Here is a 19,511-nt window from a genome sequence, read left to right as displayed (position 1 = left end):
AATGTTGCCAGAACACACCAGAAAAATCATTGTTCATGCATTAATCACATCTAGACTTGATTACGCCAACATGTTGCTCCTAGGATTTCCCCATGCAATGTTAAACAGATTGCCACAAGTTCAGAATGCTGCAGCCAGACTGGTGATGAATATTCCTAAAAGACAATTGATTCGGAATGGCTTAAGAAGTCCCGTCTGGCTTCCCATCAAGCAAACAAAGTTCAAAGCCATGACAATTAAGTTTCGAGCCACTTAACTGAAATAACCAATGTATATCTGTGACAACATGAAAAGATACCTGCGTTTCAGAGCTTTTCGCTTAGCCAACCATAACCTGCTTTGCATTCCAAAGACTAAAAAGCCCAGAGCAGGTGGTAAGTCCTTCTCTTTTTTTGGCCCAAAGCTCTGGAATCTTTTACTGGATCATATTAGATGTGCCAAATCAGAGAATTATTTTAACAGCCTTCTGAAGGCTCACTTTTTCAGAGGGGGCTAATGTTGGCTGGTCACTCTTCTCTTTCTAACTGCGTCTTACTATCACCTGATGCCAGGACGTTCCTTTTTGGAGCAGCTGTTTTTCACTGTAAAAATGTATTTCATTCAATCATTCATTCATTCAGTCATAATGTAAACAAGCATAAAGTCCAACGAGAATGGCAGCCATGGGGAACTTCGAGTTCGAGGCACAATCTCATGCATGTGGAACGCCAGGGATGGGCACCAAAGGATATGTAATTTTTTTGTGGGCACACTAGCTGCTTCAGGAGAATCCTCTCAACCCCATCCACTATGTGGCTGACAAAGAGCATGCCTGATTCTCTCAAAGGTTATGCGTAGTCCAGGTTCTGGTCTTCTGGACTGTCTTGTAAAATGTCATAAAACAATTTTGTAACAAATTTAGAGAATCAGACCTTCCTTGTTGTTAGGGTGAATAGTTGAAACCTAATGTAAAATACACCATTGGAATTATAAAATGCCTGGGCGGGCTGTTAACTGGCCTTACTCTCAGTGTTTCATTCCTAAATTAGAGAGCATTCAAGAAGTACCTCAAAGGTGACCCTGAGTCCCATGTGTTGCTTTTCACTTGAAGAGCCATGAGATGAGGAAGGAGAGAATATGCATAAACTATACAACTGGGAAGACCTGCAAGGCAGTTATGTCCAAGCTAGGCTTGGCTTCCAAATTCAAACCTGCTTCTTTGAAAGGGGAAACACAAGCCTCTGAAATCACTCAATGAGGTAATCCGATCATCCCATACCTTATATCACTACATTGGTTTTCCATTAAAGCCTGCTTGCTCTCTAACATTGCGATACCAAAGAGGATGATGGACGGAGTGTTTGAGCAAATCAAACACCCACCCCCAGTCAACTGATCAGGGTTTAATCCATCATCATTCTTTAGCTCACTCCACCAACCCAGTAGTTCTGACATGGCCATATGCAAATCAGTCTGACCCTGTGCCTCATGGGAACAGTCCAGCTCGAACTGCCAAGTCATGTCTTCCCTGGACCGGAAACAAGCATCCTGAGACCGGTTTCGGGTTCATAACCCTTATCAGCCAGGCTATCTTGAATCCAGTGGCAAAGTGAGCAAGGGGCCCATGTCTGGGCATACCCTGCCAACTTAGGGCGAACAAAGCGATACCAAAGGGGATGATGGACGTGCTCCCTATCCGGCTGATAGCCAGAAACCAGTCCTAGGATGCTTGATTCCGGACCAGGGAAGACCTGGCTTGGCAGTTCGGGCTGGACTGTTCCCATGAGGCACAGGGTCAAGGCTGATTTGCATATGGCCAGGTCTGAACTGGGGTGGCGTAGTGAGCAAAATAAAGATGGATTAAACCCAGCTCTGTGACTGGGGGTGAATGTTTTGCCAATGTGCAACATTCCGTCCATCATATTGTATGTTTTGCTGTTCGCCCTATGTGGGAAGGGTATGCCCAGACGTGGGTCCCTTGCTCACTACGCCACTGGAGTCAAGCTATCCTGGCTGATGACGGCCGATAGCCAGAAACCGGTCCTAGGATGCTTGATTCCGGTCCAGGGAAGACATGGCGTGGCAGTTCGGGTTGGACTGTTCCCATGATGCACAGATTCAAGACTGATTTGCATATGGCCATGTCTGAACTGGGGTGGCTTGGTGAGCAAAAAAACGATGGATAAAACCCAGATCTGTGACTAGGGGTGAATGTTTTGCCAATGTGCAACATTCCGTCCATCATCTTGTGTGTTTTGCTGCTCTCTAACATTTACAGACTTTATCTTCAGAATAGAATTATTGGCTTGTTTTAACATTTTCTTTGAGTTAAAGATACAAATGTTGGAGAGGCTTCTAATGTGGAAGGCAGCAACAATACAGGGGAGTCAGTAAAACTTGGCCAGCAATCCCGATGGGTTTCAGCAGGAATGAAGTGCGCAGACGTAGAGCAACTAAGTACACGACAGCTCTCAGTCATGGCAGGTGGTGTGGGTGGGGAGACATTACCTGACAGCCATCAGTCCTAGTAGGGCCCAGCATGTGTTGTGGATCTGAGAATTCCTGCTTTGCACATATTTCCGCTGTTCACACGATTCGAAGTCCTCTCCCCACCCGCCATCTGCCATTTGGTGGGAAAGCAAAAACTGGCAGGCCGAGACCACCTCACTGCATGCAGACCTGAGAAACAGTTACACAGGCAAACAGTTTGTAAATGTAAGCAAAGCCAATTTGTGGTGTCATTACCATCCCCTACTGAAGCTGACATCAGAGGAGTACATTCACAGGGGCAAAGATGTAGAATGAGTTACAAAAGTAGGTACATGTAGGCATAATTACACACCTCTTCCCCTTGCACACACACCTAAGAGGCAGGTCAGAGGACAACGGCTGCCTCTGCACACAGACATCCCCCTCCCCCACTTGCTTCCAAAACAAAATACATTGAGCTGGCTATGGATTTAGCGGTGTGTTGGAGTTTACAAAACACCGGTCTATTGTATTTATAGAGCAGATGTAAGTCAATCTGGCCCACAGCAGCAATCCTTTGTTCCTCAGCACACCAGCCGCAGAGGCGGCTGACAGACCATAATGTTTTTGTCTTCTTAATGACTGAAATATACACGCTGTGTACTCCAAGTGAGAACTTGGTCCGAGACTCTCAGAACTGATGAGAAGTCAAATCTAGAGCCAAGGAACCACATTCTCCCTTAATGAGGTTAAAGCCTCAGCTGTGGGCTAGTGTAGGCCTGGTAATACACTGTAAAAATTAACTAAGACTATAAGGTTTAGCTCCCATGAATCCTAGAAAAAGGCACAGTGCAAACACAACTATTAGTAAGGTTGAAGCTGACAAAGTTGCCTCTGAGGAACTCAAAGGAAGACATGGTCCTTGAAAGAAAGAATTACTTTAGATGAAGTGAACTTCCATTTTTCGTGGAACTGAACAGTACGTTTATCTTCCATATATTCTACACAGACAGAACAGGTCACTCTGCTCTACGATCTACACATTTCTCATTATGCTCAAAACCCAGTATATGAGGAGAGGAGACCAAATGTTTCCCTGGCAACCACCCAAAACATAACTCCTTGTCAAGATCAAAGCTAGTCCCCTCCTAATGCCCTTTTCGATAAACTTTAAAAAAAAATTATTCCAACCAAATGGAATAACTTGCCCTGGGGCCCACATTCACCAGACACAACTCACTACTTAAAACACTGCACTGAACTCAATAGAGCAGACAGCCTCCAAGAGCATGCGCCTAGAGATGATTATATTTGAGAAACGTGCTATGGGGGTAAAAACAAATGTCAAAAATACCCATCATGGTAGGTGTATCCCATGCAAGCAAATGCCTCTAACCCGAACCAGGTCCCGTAGGTGAAGCAAACACCCCAGCTCCTGCAGAGGCCAAGAAGAAAGATGGATCAGCACAGGAACAATTTGAGAGAATTTCGACAAATATCACTGACTAATGGCATACAGCAACACACAAGTTTGTACTCGTAAACAAAAATAACGCTGCAAGATAGGCACTCACCCAGGAAACACCCACCACACACAACACGAATGAAGAAACAGGAATAACCTGCATGCAAACTATGCTGGCATTTATAAAAAATAAACCCCTCCATGAAACACCCAGCTAAGCACAATACATGACCATTGAACATAAAAAGCACCCACACATTACAAATCAATACAATAGAGTCTCATACATACAAACTAGAAAAGCACCTTTTATAGAAAGCACATGAATCCGCTGACTTACTAAATACGCACCCACTCACAGTTTACATACATGACAATATAACACATCAATTATTTGCCAACACACAAAGGCCCACAAAAACGGTAATCTGATATAGAAATACAGAAGATAGACACTTGTTCACAAAATATGTTTCTATCTACATGATAGACATGTATGATTACATTGCATAAACACACATGCATGGCACATTTGCTTACAAAACAAAATAGCCACTTGAAAAATGCATTCCCATTCAAATGCAAAATATAAACTTGTTCATATTCTAAACCTAGCTAGATTTAAAATTTAAATCCACCCCTTCAGTAATTAGTCAAGTATTATAATAACCAATAAAACTTGGTATTTAAATATTGCAGACCGCAAACTGAATTGTATCTAGGTGCGTAAATTACAGGGTATTTTAACCAGTGCATAATATATATATATTTTTTTAAACAAAATAAACGAAGTGCAGGACCAGGACCCCAAGTCTTTCTTATGGATTCCCCTGCCAGCGCTGCTGAATGCCAGAGTTCCCAAGCACCAAGGTAATTAGGGCCCAATTTAGAGTTTGGGGGAGAGAGTAATTAGTCGCAGTGACAACAGAATACCCGGATACTCTGTCCGCCAAACTCTTGTTCTGCCCCCTCCCAATTTAGGGCGGGGCAGACCGACAGTATGTCGACAAACAAGCCTTCTCCGGATCCGTTACCCCTCCAATGGCCCAGTAGAGTATGGGCTGTCAAAGTAAGCCATCCAAACGTCCGCGCAATTAGAGTGGGCGGTTGGATGGCTTTTTAGGTCTCGGCCTAGCGTTACACTGCGCAGCAGTGTTCGCGCAGCCGAGATTTTATGTTTTGCAGTATGGGGGCTTGAACCCGCCCCTATTCTCCATTGGTTGGCTTCCTAAATGGAGGCCAGCCATTGGAGGAGAAGGGCGTCACTCCGTTCAAGCCCCGTCTTTTTGGGATTGAGGGGTGTGTTTTTTCGTTTCTTTCTGTTTACTTTCTATCCTCTTCCCATTGGCTGGAATTTTACCTTCCAGCCAATGGGAAGAGGAGAGAACGAAAAACACGCCCTTCAATCCCAAAATGACGCTGCCTTCCTCCGAGGCATTTCTGCTTTGCCTCGGAGGAAGATGGTGGTGTTTTGGTGCCACAAGTATCTTGCAAATTGAGAACAATCCGACCTTCCCCGACGCATCAAATAGTTGTTGGCTTCCTTTCTCCCATTGGTCCTGCCATTTTAGTCCTTCGTTAGTTTCACCTACTTTGCTGCACCACTCGTGAAAGGATCCTCCCCCCCTGGACCCCGACGAGCGGTGCTGCCCGATGCTGTTTTCGAGTTGAGGTGAGTGGCCCGGTCTCCTCCGCTCCCCTCTTCCTGTCCTGGTCCTTGCTTGCTGTGTGCTGCCTGAAAGAGGTGCGGGGGTGGGCCGCGGGGCTAGGGGCCGGGCCAGGGAGCCTTTACGGGTTATTGCGGGGAAGCGCTGCTGTTGCGGGTGCTGCTATTGCGGGCGCTGCTGGCGCTGCTATTGCTGTACTTGTGTTGAAGGCACACAGTGCACTACCAAACTCACGTGCATGTTGGGAATAAAATAATGAAAGGGAAATTGAAAGTCCGGGGCATTATTTATTCGAAAGCCATTATACAGCCACCTCCCATCGCTCCGGGAAGCAGGGCAGGGAGTGAAGGGTGTCCAAAATGTGGTCATCTGTGCACTTGGGCGTACTGTTGTTGCGCGTTTCGTCCTTTCATATATCGCTCTCCCCTTGCCATGAGAGCCTACTGCCGAGTTGAGGTGAGTGGCCCGGTCTCCTTCGCTCCCCTCTCCCTGTCCTGGTCCTCGCTTGATGTGTGCTGCCTGAGGAGGTGCAGGGGCAGGTTGCGGGGCTAGGGGCCGGGGCGGGGTGGGCCAGGGAGCCTTTGCCTCGTGTTGCGGGGAGGGGGGTTGCGCCTTTTGTACTGGGGTTGCCTCGCCTGGTGGGGAGGGGCGAGGCGCTGCTGGTGCTGGCTCGTGTGGCGGGGCGGGGGGGAGGAGGAGGAGGAGGCGCCGCTCATGCCTCTTTCATGCACTCACGTGTGGGGAAGGTGCACAGCTGGTGCACAGCTTCACCTAATTGGAAGCAGGAGCTGTAGCATTGTTATGTAGATCGTATTTTGTAAGGAGCGCTACACCCCGAAGGTGTGCGAGCGCTTGTCGAAAGAACCAGGGGTGATTTTGTGCAGGCAAGGGGGAGAACATTGCAAGGGAACGCATTACTTAACCAAATGTGAGGTTCAAAATACAAGAGGTTGTGGGTTCGGTCCCACCAGAGTCGTTGAAGGGGCCGGAGCGCATTGAGAACGAACAATTTGTAGTTATGCAGCTGTGATGTATTCCTATAGGTTCTGTATCGATCCCCCTATTCCTGACCCTATTCTGGTTAACGAGTTAACTAGCAGCCATCCCATGATGCAGAAACCGTTATCTGATTACGCCAGACCACGGCACAGGAGCGCGTTATCTGATTAGGTCATAACGCTTGCCATCTAATTAGGCAAGCAATATTCCTCCAGCCCCTGATAAGGCATACGGAGTTCTCAAAACAAATCAAACCTATGACAACCTGGGAAAAACCCTGCGGCCATTGTTTGGATTTCACCGAGAACTTCAGTAAAAGAATGCGCTAACGACTAGCTCGTATGACATCCTTATTGACGTATCTATGTCCATCCTTACGTCAATCTCGGCACCTTACAGGTATAAATATTACCGATATTGCCTTAAGCAAACACACGCGGTGGTGACGAGATCGGAGCAGCGAGACTTGCCGAAGCCCAGCAGAGAGCGAAGCCCCCGGCGCTGCCCCGCCTTCCTGACGCGCTGAGAACAAGACGTTGCTTTCTCCTGCCGAGAAATCCAGCTCCGGCGCTTCCGAGCAGCCCTCGCAGGCAGCTTGGAATATCGAGACCTCAGACGAGAGATACTATCCCTCAACCATCCTAGACCTCAGGTACGGAACTGAATAACCCCTTGCAGAGAATTCTTGAATCAGTCACTTGGCAAAACAAACTTAACTTAGACTGCTACTTTCTATCCCCGCCCACGTATTAGGATTAGGTCAGGTACACTGGGGTAGGCGTGGTTAGAAGCACCAGTTGAGTACGATTAGTCAAATGTTTATATGTATGTATCTATTTTATCCATTTTAAACCACTATATGGCTTAGAAACCATATAAATGTTTTTACAGTATTATTTTATACTTCTGCTTTTATTGTATGCACTTTACTTAACCATAAGTATTGCAATAATATCGATTCATTTCTCTTGTACGAGAAAAGAGACTGATCAATAAATAACATCTTTTATTGAACACGCCCGTCTCTTCCTTTTCTCTACAATCTGGTGAAACTAAGAATGCACGTACTGACTGAGTAAAATAAGTTGTCTTTTGTTTTCACACGACTCTAGAGATACACTCTTGATTAGGGGAGAGCAAAGTGGTCATGTTCTATGGTTGTCAGAAACTAAATCCCTTCTTGTCTATCCAGGGAGGTTCAATTCCTCCTGGTCTATTCGAGAAAGTTTCTAGTGAACTCTGAGCTAGCTGGCAAACCCAAAACTTTAAGTCTAATATCGACAGTAGAAGACCTAGTTAACGTCTGGTCTAGGTCTATACTATTGGAGGTATTATTCCAATGCGCAGAGCCTATTGGGATAATAGGAACTACACTACATGGCGCCCAACGTGTTTGGATAGGCGATAAAACTAACGCAAGACTTTAGAGTAACTCAGTCGTGCTTTTTCACTCAGACCCCTTTTTCCCATAATACTCCAAAGACGTCTGGAGTGGGTGAGAGGTAAAATCCGCCAAACCTCGCAGGAGGGAACTCCTAGTGATTGGTTCTTGGTTCAATCAACGTTGAAGGATACACTGTTCCAAAATATTGTGCATCTCATCTTTGTTTCCATAAGAAACCTGATCTGCAAACAAACAGAATAACCATCCTGACAGTAAAATGCCAGACAGTGATGATGAAAGAGAGACAGCTAGAGTAGCAGCTGAAGTAATAGCAGCTGATAATACTATGAAAGAAGCAGACCCGGATATAATACTCATCCCGGTCAACATAAGAAGATCTATAACGTTAAAACTTATAGAAAATGGACTGACACCAAGAGGTGGTACAGTCATATTCGTAATTGAGGCACACGAATATCGGCAGACAGAGGTATTCTATTCATGGATAAACTTTCCAGCAGCAAATGCTGTAACAAAGGAGTTCCACTGTTATAAAACAGAGGAACCACCGGATACCTACACTCCTTTCGAGGAAGTGGAAGTACCACTCAAATTCCAAGAGCATCTGCTCTTGTTTAATGGCGCCCTAAAACATAATAATCACATCACCAGGCTCGGTCCACTAGGTAGACCAGGAGCAACGTGGCCGGTCCTAGCCGGATACACACCACATCCAGACATCGAAAGAATGTCTGCAGCAGATGTTTTAGTACAACTAAAACAATTAATTAAAATATATAGACAACTAGTCCAATATATAATGCGGACTTCAACCATCCAACCTGTAGTTAAAATCCCACAGCTGACCCCTCATCAGGGGAACACAAATAAAATTACACCACAGAACATACAGTCCTGCCTAGGTAAAGTACCAGCTAAACGGGAACAAATACCATTCTGGTTAGCACAAAAAATCACCCAAATAGAGGCGGTGTTTCCAGACACCACCCCTGTGGATAAACACAGGATTCTGACTATCTGTCTTCCAATGGGAATCGCACCACACGTGGAGGACTGTGACACTTGGGGTACAGTCTTTGCTTCCATTTACACAAAAACACATGGAGTTCCATCCATGTCAGTAATACCAGATGTGCTAAAACAAATTCAAGACGAATACGGTCCAGAACCCGCTTTAACTCTTGGTATGAAATTACTAAAAGACTTCAAGCAGGTCTCGGCAATATTACTAGCCAACATAAAAGGAGAAGCAGCGAATGTGGCGATCCGCCAGAGGTTAAAAGAGACAGATATAGCAGACCAACCAGCTGAAATTGCCAGAATTATAGAAAAATCCTATGAAGAACTAGGTAGAGATAGTTTGGGTGGAATACCAGTGAAGCCCCAACTAATTGAAAGTCCTGAAAAAATATTTATTAAAAATAATTTAAACAGTCAAAAGAAGAACTGGGATGGAAACAAACAATCCAATCCAAAAGAAAAGAGATTCCAGTCCAGAGGAAGGTCTCCTCGGCGGAGAGAAAGATCTCCGGACCAAGGACCCAAGTCTCCCCAAAGGGAGCCCTCTGTGAAAAAATACAACCTTAGAAATAGGGATAACATAAAGAAACCGGATAGATATCAAGATTTTGATACACGTCCCTCTCAATCTTTTCAGACTTCCTCGCAGAAATCGGAAAGAAGAGGACAATCGGAACCCAGGGAAGGGCACGTCAAGTCCAAAGACAAGGAACCTGCTCATCCAAATAAAAAGTTTCCAAAAAAGAAGGTAGCCAGCATTAAAGTATTCAACAATGCCGAGAATACTGAGGACACAGCTGAAAAACGGAGAGTGGGCTCAGACAATGCTAGACAGCGCAGCAGAAGTGAGCATAGCACGCAAAGTCCTTATGAATCATCTGGAGACAGTGGACACGAATGAATACATTCAGGTGGAAACTGCAGACACCAGAGTTAGCAAACCTCACAAAATATATGAAATAACTTTACGTATAGAAGGGGATAAGACTAGAAAAATAAGGGGCCTTTTTTGGGATAATCTCTCCGAGGGCTATGACATCCTTCTAGCTGAAAAAGACTGGCCACCAGAGTTCGTCAGGGAGTGCCCACATGGCGAAGAAATAATTATGCCTGCCTTCTCAAATCATATTCCAATTCATAAAAAATATACACTTGCAAGAAAGTGGGCAGTAGCTCAAGCTCCTGCTTTATATAAAAATCATGTAGGATGGGATGAGGACTCTCCTCCTCACAAAATCCAGTTAAAATCACAACCTACTGCACAAAGGCAGTATCCAATCAAGCAAGAAGCTAAAAAACAGGTAAAAGAAATTCTAGATCAACTAGAATACCAGGGGGTGATTGAAACTTGCACCTCACAAATGAACAACCCTGTGTTTCCTGTCTCCAAACCAGACAATTCATATCGTCTAGTTTTGGATTACAGACACCTTAACTCGTGTTGCAAAACTTTTGCAGTACAAAACTCGCATAGTGCTGCACTAATGAATAACATAGCGCGCAAAAAATATAAAACAACATTAGACATCTCTAATGGATTCTTTTGTCAAAACATAGCACCAGAGAGCAGATACTTATCAGCGTTCTCAATAAATGGCGCTCAAAAAGAATTCTGTCGGTTACCCCAGGGGTACAAGAACAGCCCAGGAGTTTTCTCAGCGAGGGTAACAGAGTTACTACAAACATATGATGACGAAGCATTATCTTATGTCGATGACATATACCTAACAGACGATGACTTGGATACTCACTTGAAGAGAGTGAACACCATAATACTTGGGTTCGCAGCAGAGGGTTACAAATTCAACTTTAAAAAATCTAGAATTGCCCATCTAACAGTCCTGTTCTTAGGATATGAATTATCAAGTGAAGGCAAAAGCCTGGCTGACAATTTCCTAGAGAAATGTGCCGTACTCCAAGCACCTAGAACACTAAAAAACCTACAGTCAATTCTGGGCTTCCTAAACTTCGGAAGAACATACATTGCAAATTACGCAGAAAGGGTCAAACCCCTTTATGATCTAATAAAACCAGATTTAAAAAAATCAAATTGGACTCAAAAACACACAGAAATTCTGAGGTCCTTACAAACAGATATGTTAGTTAAAACAAAATTAGAAACACGTGATAACACACGCAACCTTGTGATTCGAGTCATCCCAGGAAGATGCGGATTCACATACCTGACCTCTAACGAGGGAGAAAAGGTACCAATTGCATTCAAATCACACTTGTACACAGAAGCTGAAAAGAAATTCAGCATTAAAGAAAACATTGTTCATGCAGTTCAAACCGCAATAGCTAAAGAAAAAGATAAAGCTGACGGTAGACACATCACAGTCAGAACAGCAGAATCAGCCTTTGAGGCATTAACAACCCCGTGTAATTTACCAACAACAGCATTGAATCCGGAATGGATACAATGGGTGAATTCCATTACAATGGACAAAGTAAAATACTACTTTGATCCGGAACTAAAGGAACTAAAATATCTAGAATATGAAAGAACATTCCCTCTGCCAATCAACATTCTGCCCTTACGACAGTACGCTTGTGTAATCTATACAGACGGACATGCTCAACCCTCCGTTTGGGGAGAACAAGCATACAACCCCACATGTGAGATTACAAAAGAAGTGTGGCGCGGAGGTAAACTAAGACCTCTATTAACAAAAACACACTCAGTAGAAACTAATTCAGAACAACAGACTGAAATAATAGCATTGAAAATGGCGCTAGATAATGCAGATCGCGAATTCCCGACACTCATAGTGTCCGATTCATATTACTGCGTCAAATCATATAACAGCGATTTACAGAAATGGATTCAAAACGGTTACAAAGATGACACAGGTGCAACAATAAAGCAAAAAATGCTCTGGGAACAAATAGTTCTGTTACAGAAAGAACTACCAAAGACTCACGTGATACACTCACTGAGTCATCAGCGTGATGGCGTTCACGTTGCAGGGAATTCATTGGCTGAGAAAGCCACAGCGGTAGCAACTGAATCGGCTTCCGTAGCTAGAAAAAAGCGTGCAGTAAAATACATTGACGGTGAAACAATGCTGGCGGTGAAAACGTCATCAAAAGGCGACTGCTCAGCGTTACCGATCAGTTACCCACTCAAATATACATACATAATCGATGCGAACTCCGTTCCTTTTGCTCGAATCCCTGGAGTGGGGGATAGAGTAATTCCAAACAAGGACAGGAGAACTTTGTTAATAGCAGACGCACATATGGGCGAGGGTCTCAGACACCTCAAACTAAAAGATTCTCTGGAAGAACTACAATCAGTGTACTGGTGGCCAGGCATGAGCCTGCATCATCACATCTTTGTAAAAAAATGCCCGGGCTGCAACAGAGATCGCAGCGGCGAGAGGAACGGGGTAATACCATGGCGTTTCACTCAATAAGGGCTAAACAATAATCAGGGAAACAAGTGTAAATAATGCGTCCCATTAACAAATAAAGACTAGTTTCCACTTATAAATGTAGACCCCGGCACTCGGCTGACGTCGGGACTGTTATACAAGATTTGCGAGTCTAAATGGCATATACGCTAGGAGCATGCTACGTTTGACCAATGTTTTCACTTTAGCTCTCAAGCTTGTGGGAAAGCACGGCCAAATGAGCATAGCGAAGCGGGATTCTTCTCACTTCCTTCCTGAGGGATACGGGACGGTGTAAAGAAAAAACCAAGACATAAAGCAATCTATAACAGCAAAGGTATTAGGTTCGGGAGCTGGGTGGGTCAAACATCTAATAAGTGTCCAACGTAGTCTAAACAACTTGCCAAGAAATTCTCTGAGGGGATTCAGTCCGTACGAATTACTGTTTGGAACTAGGATGCTAGTCTTAGATCTTGACAGTCAGACTTCAGTGGTAAAAGAAAAAAGCTTTGATATCAAAGATCGTTTGGCTATTTTACAGGACTTAAACGAAACAAGAAAAGACCTGAGCAACATAAAGTTGAAACAGCAGCCAACAACCACTGAAGAACCACCACCTGTCCCAGCAAGACCTGTCTGGATTCCAAAAGTCGGGGATCTAGTCAGAGAAAAGATCGCGGTAAAGAAGGAATTTGGGCCTTCTTACAGAAAAGCAGTTCCTGTCTTGTCCATCAACGGGACAAGATCAGTTGTACTACCGCCGCTTGCTGGTAAAAAGGAGAACCGAGTTGTATCCATCGACCTGGTAAAACCACAATCATGTGGCCGATAACAAACAGTAGGCCAAGTGGACTCCCGATAAGTAGTAGAACACCAAGGTTTGCTACAAGTACAGAGGTGCTAACTAAAAGGCTGATCACATTCGAAACGCCTACAGAACAACAACAAGGACTATGCAACAATGCAATGGAACTCACACCTCTGAAAACCCAAATAAAAACATTTAGTAGAGACACACCAACCTACAATGAAGTAACAAATGAATATGCTGAAGCTGCAAGAAACAGTAATCCTGAAGCAATTGGAACAATAGACAGAACGGCATCCGGCTACTTCATCAACTTTGAAGATTCTTCTGAAGATCTATGTGAATCAAAGACACAGCCATCAACAAAAACTTTTAAAGATAAAGCTAAGGAACTTTTGAAACAGCTGAAAGAAACCTATCTGATTTCTCCGTGGATTGAAGTTTGGGTGTCATTTGGTGTATTTATCCTGATACTTTGGCTCATCATGATACTATGTTTGGGACGCTTCATTGAGGGAAAATATGCTAAAATGGACACAGCAAGCCAGAAAATCAACTTGATCCCCAAGCCAAACACGTCTTCACACGTCAAGAAAAGAGAACTTTCTTCAGTCAATTTCACAGCCAATCCTATACCGGGTGGGGTAGCATGGGACAATACTGACTATGAAATCTATGGTCCGGTTGAAATCCTCAAATATCCACACCAAATCAAGATCTCGTTGAGTGACTTTGTAAAACCAAACTCATTTGCTGATGATTGGGACTTTGAAAGTATTAATAACATGATGTCTGATCTAGTGATGTCTGCTAAATTTACCAAACATGATTATTTGCAGGGTTCGTCTAATTATGATAGTATGTACTGCTACAACCACTATGGTAACCATTTTTTACATAAATCAGTACAACCTAGAAATGTTTTAAATTATAATCAATGGGAACATTGTGCAACCCCTCCAAAAGGAAGCTCAAGAACCTTTTATGACAAATATTCATACTTTTCAGGGTTCAACACAAGTAATGCTGAAACATTTTATTTCAAATTGTCAAATAAGACAGGAAAAAAAAACATGCTTACAAACACAAAATTTATATATTCGGACTCATTTTTTGAACAAATGAATACATTTGGTTTTGATTATTGGGACAAAAATGTTGAAGTAAAAAGTGTTTGGGGTACAAAAGAATGGCAAGTACAAGGTATAGAATCATTGTTTAGAGCCTGCATGATCCCAGAACAAATTATATTCTTGAATGAAACTATTCAACAAACTACCTGTCTTGGATTAGCCAAAATCAAAGACTTAAATAAACCGTCTATTCCAAAACCAACAATGAACAGCAATAACTCTGCAGATGAAGAAATAGACGTAAACTATGTATTAAACCAAAACAGAACAAATCCTGATTGGAAACAATGGTTGATCTGGCCAACAGATACTAATAACAGTCAAGACAGATTCCTGAACAAAACACAGGGGTTCAAATTGACCAGGCCAGACCCTAGATATTCCCAAAGACAACACCCAGGGATAATCACCACCTACAGTGTGGGCAAACTCTGCCTTCAATGGCTAAAAACTTCCACACTGACAGAAATTAAGCAACACCTAACTTTACTTACTGATGGTGCTGACTTGCGTGATTTCATTATGGGACCACGCAAACAGCGTCAAAAACGCTTCATAGCAGCCTCTATATATGCAGCTTACAACGAGGCCTGGAAGATAACTCAAATTGAGACAGCAGAAAGTATACGGGAAATTGACTGTATTAATTTGGAAAAATCGCTTTCTGTAGTGGACAATGGGTTAATGACTCTGTCCTCCAGAATCTTTTCATTGGACAGCATTGTGTCTTCAGCAATCGACATAATATCGCAAGACTTACTGTTGTTACAACACGGTCAGTCTTAATTGCGTTCTATTGTGCAGCTTGGCTGGACGTTACAAAACCTGCGTTCAGGCTATGTGCCTTGGCGTTTAATCAACACAACGTCACTATTCACTATCTTTAACCTTACTGATAAACAGATCAGTATGGCACAGAAGGGTGCTGATTATACAATCCTGAGCATTGAGAAACTCGAGAGATTACCATTGACAATGTCAGAACGACCTGTCATTGAATGGATAATACATGGGATAATTAATATTCCGATATCAACTTTCAGGTTTCAATACTGCCAAAAATATATACAGGCTGGCATGTACGAAAAATTGGGAAAAGGGTACATTAAGACAACATGGAACTTGCCCTATTCACATGCATGTGTCAGTAATAAAGGACAGAAAGTGTTTCTTAGTGGCAATAATTGTGCGATGTCACTAAGCGGTACACTTCTGTGTAATGGAATTAGTTTGCATGGAGCCTGTGAAGGGAACTCAAATAACCTTTCATGTCACCAGCTAGGCACACCTGCAACAGAGATAGAACCATTCTTTAAAAGACTCTATAACGGGAGTTACATTCTAATTGTGGATCGCAGATGTTGTAGTCTACTGCCCGGGGTTCCTTATCTCGTTAGTACGACTGCGAAGGTCATGTGCTGTGGACGCTTATTGTTCCCCAGCTCCTTTCCAGACAGGGAGGCAAGGGCATGGCCTCACTTGAAAATTACTTCTATTCGAGTTGATACTTTAAGCAGAATGAAAACAGTGCTTCTTCAGACGCCGACCAGGCTCACGTCATCAAAAGAAACGTATGATCTCCTAGTCGCAAGGACGACTGCAGAGATTCACTCATTGTTATCAACTAATTCCCCCATACATTTCGCAGAAATCCTGAATGAAATCTTAAATATTTCTGATACCAGTGGAGTCTCAAAGGTATTTAAGACAGTATTTTCGATGGCATTAACACCATTCAAAGCCATACTGGGTATTTTTCCAGACTTCGTCCATTCGATTTTTGGAGGAGTTCCCCTCATTCTGGGACTAATTGCAGGAATCCTATTCTTAGTCCTTATATTTCGTTATGGCAAACCATGTCACAGACAAAACACCTGCGACAAGGGAAGAAACAATCCGAGCCATTGGATACCGGGACCGGATATCAAAAATCCTGGGACTAACCCGGCTTAGAGACCTGAACATGACTTGGTTTCTTTCATTTCGGCCGATGTGGCAAAGATGTGTTTTACCTGTATTAAGGTGCATGCTGTGCGGAGAAGAATGCGTGTTGGACACCTGTCTGACGCTACAATCGGATGCGCCAATGGATGCAGAAACATTGTTGGGTCCGGTAAAGGCTCATGCATTGTGCTGCCCTCAACGGCTGCCAATCCTGATGACGGCATTCGTGGAAACTTCACCACTACGATTAAGGGGTAGTGAAGATCAAGATGAAAGCAGCATCGATCAGGTACAACCTTCTGTCAGCAATACTAATCAAAACGTCAATGGAGACAATCATGCACATGAATGCATGGTTACATCCTTTTCCGAGTTAGTGGAACTATCACAGGAAGCTGTTGACGGCTTTTTCAGCAGTCTCAACGATATGATGTTCTCACCAGAGCAGAAATAATGACTCTTGAACAGGCTAGCACACGGCGTTCCCGACACCTTGAATTTGGCCTTCAACTTTAATAATAAAGTAGCAAGATCGACTTTTCCTCCAGTCCACGGACAGCAATTTTTTTAGCAGCCCCAAAATATTTTTTTTTACGGGACACTTTTCTTCTGCTTAAAGTAAGAACTATTCTTCGAGAACTAATTTCTATTTTTAGAAACTTCATAGACATTAGCTGCCCGCTGGTATGTTTATAAATATTTTTTGAACTGTGATGAAGTGGTCTCGAACTTTTCTTCTGTATTAAGAGCCATTTCATGTGTAATTCTCATATTCGATTACTAATAATGTATACATGCGTGATTAATTTAGCATTAGTCTACTGCTTAAATGCATATAGTACATGTGACTATTTTTTCCCCGTATGTTACATAATTTCAAAATGCATTTTGTGTATTTTGGGGTGGTAAGGTATACACGATACTCTACAGTATGTTTTACTATGCCTAGATTCGTAAATATGGCCATAGTTAGCGTGGAGTGGGTGTGATGTATTCCTATAGGTTCTGTATCGATCTCCCTATTCCTGACCCTATTCTGGTTAACGAGTTAACTAGCAGCCATCCCATGATGCAGAAACCGTTATCTGATTACGCCAGACGACGGCACAGGAGGGCGTTATCTGATTAGGTCATAACGCTTGCCATCTAATTAGGCAAGCAATATTCCTCCAGCCCCTGATAAGGCATACGGAGTTCTCAAAACAAATCAAACCTATGACAACCTGGGAAAAACCCTGCGGCCATTGCTTTGATTTCACCGAGAACTTCAGTAAAAGAATGCGCTAACGACCAGCTCGTATGACATCCTTATTGACGTATCTATGTCCATCCTTACGTCAATCTCGGCACCTTACAGGTATAAATATTACCGGTATTGCCTTAAGCAAACACACGCGGTGGTGACGAGATCGGAGCAGCGAGACTTGCCGAAGCCCAGCAGAGAGCGAAGCCCCCGGCGCTGCCCCGCCTTCCTGACGCGCTGAGAACGAGACGCTGCTTTCTCCTGCCGAGAAATCCAGCTCCGGCGCTTCCGAGCAGCCCTCGCAGGCAGCTTGGAATATCGAGACCTCAGACGAGAGATACTATCCCTCAACCATCCTAGACCTCAGGTACGGAACTGAATAACCCCTTGCAGAGAATTCTTGAATCAGTCACTTGGCAAAACAAACTTAACTTAGACTGCTACTTTCTATCCCCGCCCACGTATTAGGCTTAGGTCAGGTACACTGGGGTAGGCGTGGTTAGAAGCACCAGTTGAGTACGATTAGTCAAATGTTTATATGTATGTATCTATTTTATCCATTTTAAACCACTATATGGCTTAGAAACCATATAAATGTTTTTACAGTATTATTTTATACTTCTGCTTTTATTGTATGCACTTTACTTAACCATAAGTATTGCAATAATATCGATTCATTTCTCTTGTACGAGAAAAGAGACTGATCAATAAATAACATCTTTTATTGAACACGCCCGTCTCTTCCTTTTCTCTACAATCTGGTGAAACTAAGAATGCACGTACTGACTGAGTAAAATAAGTTGTCTTTTGTTTTCACACGACTCTAGAGATACACTCTTGATTAGGGGGGAGCAAAGTTGTCATGTTCTATGGTTGTCAGAAACTAAATCCCTTCTTGTCTATCCAGGGAGGTTCAATTCCTCCTTGTCTATTCGAGAAAGTTTCTAGTGAACTCTGAGCTAGCTGGCAAACCCAAAACATTAAGTCTAATATCGACAGTAGAAGACCTAGTTAACGTCTGGTCTAGGTCTATACTATTGGAGGTATTATTCCAATGCGCAGAGCCTATTGGGATAATAGGAACTATACATGAGTTGTTGACCAGCCCAGCCTGGCGTCTGAGAAAAAAAACACATGACCGTGCAGAAGTCAGACGGGGACCTCTCTCTTTACGGAGGCACCATCCATCGGCCTGCAGGCGGGTCACCCTACCATGAAAGGAGTCTGAGCAGCTCACAAACATGTTCCCTCTGCTGCCTTTCCACACAGGTCTGCCACGAGGGGGGGCTCTTTGTCCCCAGGCCCTCTCTAACCCCATTCAGTGCTCGGTGCTGGGAGTGCGGCCTGCAGGGGACGGCGGGCACCCCCGAGCCCGAGGTGGGTGCCCTGGAGGGCTGGCACCGGGAGCTGCTGGTCTTCCACCGCTTGATGCTCACCGCCGTCTGTCTGAGGAAGTGCAAAAAGGCCACTGGCCGCCACCGTGCCCTTCTGCAGGCAGCAGTCGGTGGGACCAGTCGCCTGCTGGAGCCCGGAGCAGCTGGTGGGAAACGTCGCCCTGGAGTTGCAGCAGCGGTCCCGGTGAGTTGCGCACCTCCACTCTCGCTCTGACACCTTCGGGTAATGTTCGCGCTATATAAAATCGCATTAAATAAATAAATAAAGTCCCATCCTCAACTGAATGTTGGATTAGAAATGGCTGTTTTGTTAATAGCAAGTTCTAGCGACCAATGAGGAATAGCGATGGGTCAGCCAAACCGAGTGTTGAACTCACTAGGGTGGGGGGGTCAGTGAGGGGAAATTTGCACACCCATCACTTCATGAGGTCAGAGGTGTATTAGTTTACTGATTATAGCGCTGAAAAAAAAGTTCTCGGCCGACATGCTTTCCAGTCTTTACCATCCGGGCCTCTCCGCTCCCTTCTGTCCCACCCACCATCACCCTCCCCGGTTTGCTGTTTACTTCATCCACGTTGAACTCCCGACAG

General features: G+C 43.9%; 1 protein-coding gene across 5 annotated transcripts in view; it reads right to left on the bottom strand.

Moving 5' to 3' along the window:
- LOC144823165 (lanosterol synthase-like) overlaps positions 1 to 19,511 on the bottom strand; it is a 171,868-nt gene that overhangs the window by 26,915 nt on the left and 125,442 nt on the right. For all 5 annotated transcript variants that reach the window (XM_078681444.1, XM_078681441.1, XM_078681442.1 and 2 more), the window contains exons 19-20: positions 3,803 to 3,883; positions 2,488 to 2,658 (exon numbers count right to left, since the gene is read on the bottom strand). In XM_078681444.1, the coding sequence (XP_078537570.1) occupies positions 2,488 to 2,658; positions 3,803 to 3,883 (252 nt within the window). The remainder of the gene's footprint in view (positions 1 to 2,487; positions 2,659 to 3,802; positions 3,884 to 19,511) is intronic.

The sequence above is a fragment of the Lissotriton helveticus genome, chromosome 3_1 (assembly GCF_964261635.1).
Source record: "Lissotriton helveticus chromosome 3_1, aLisHel1.1, whole genome shotgun sequence".
NCBI classification, from domain to species: domain Eukaryota; kingdom Metazoa; phylum Chordata; class Amphibia; order Caudata; family Salamandridae; genus Lissotriton; species Lissotriton helveticus.
The sequence above is the reverse complement of the archived record's forward strand: the minus strand, read 5'-3'. Positions and strand labels throughout refer to the sequence as shown.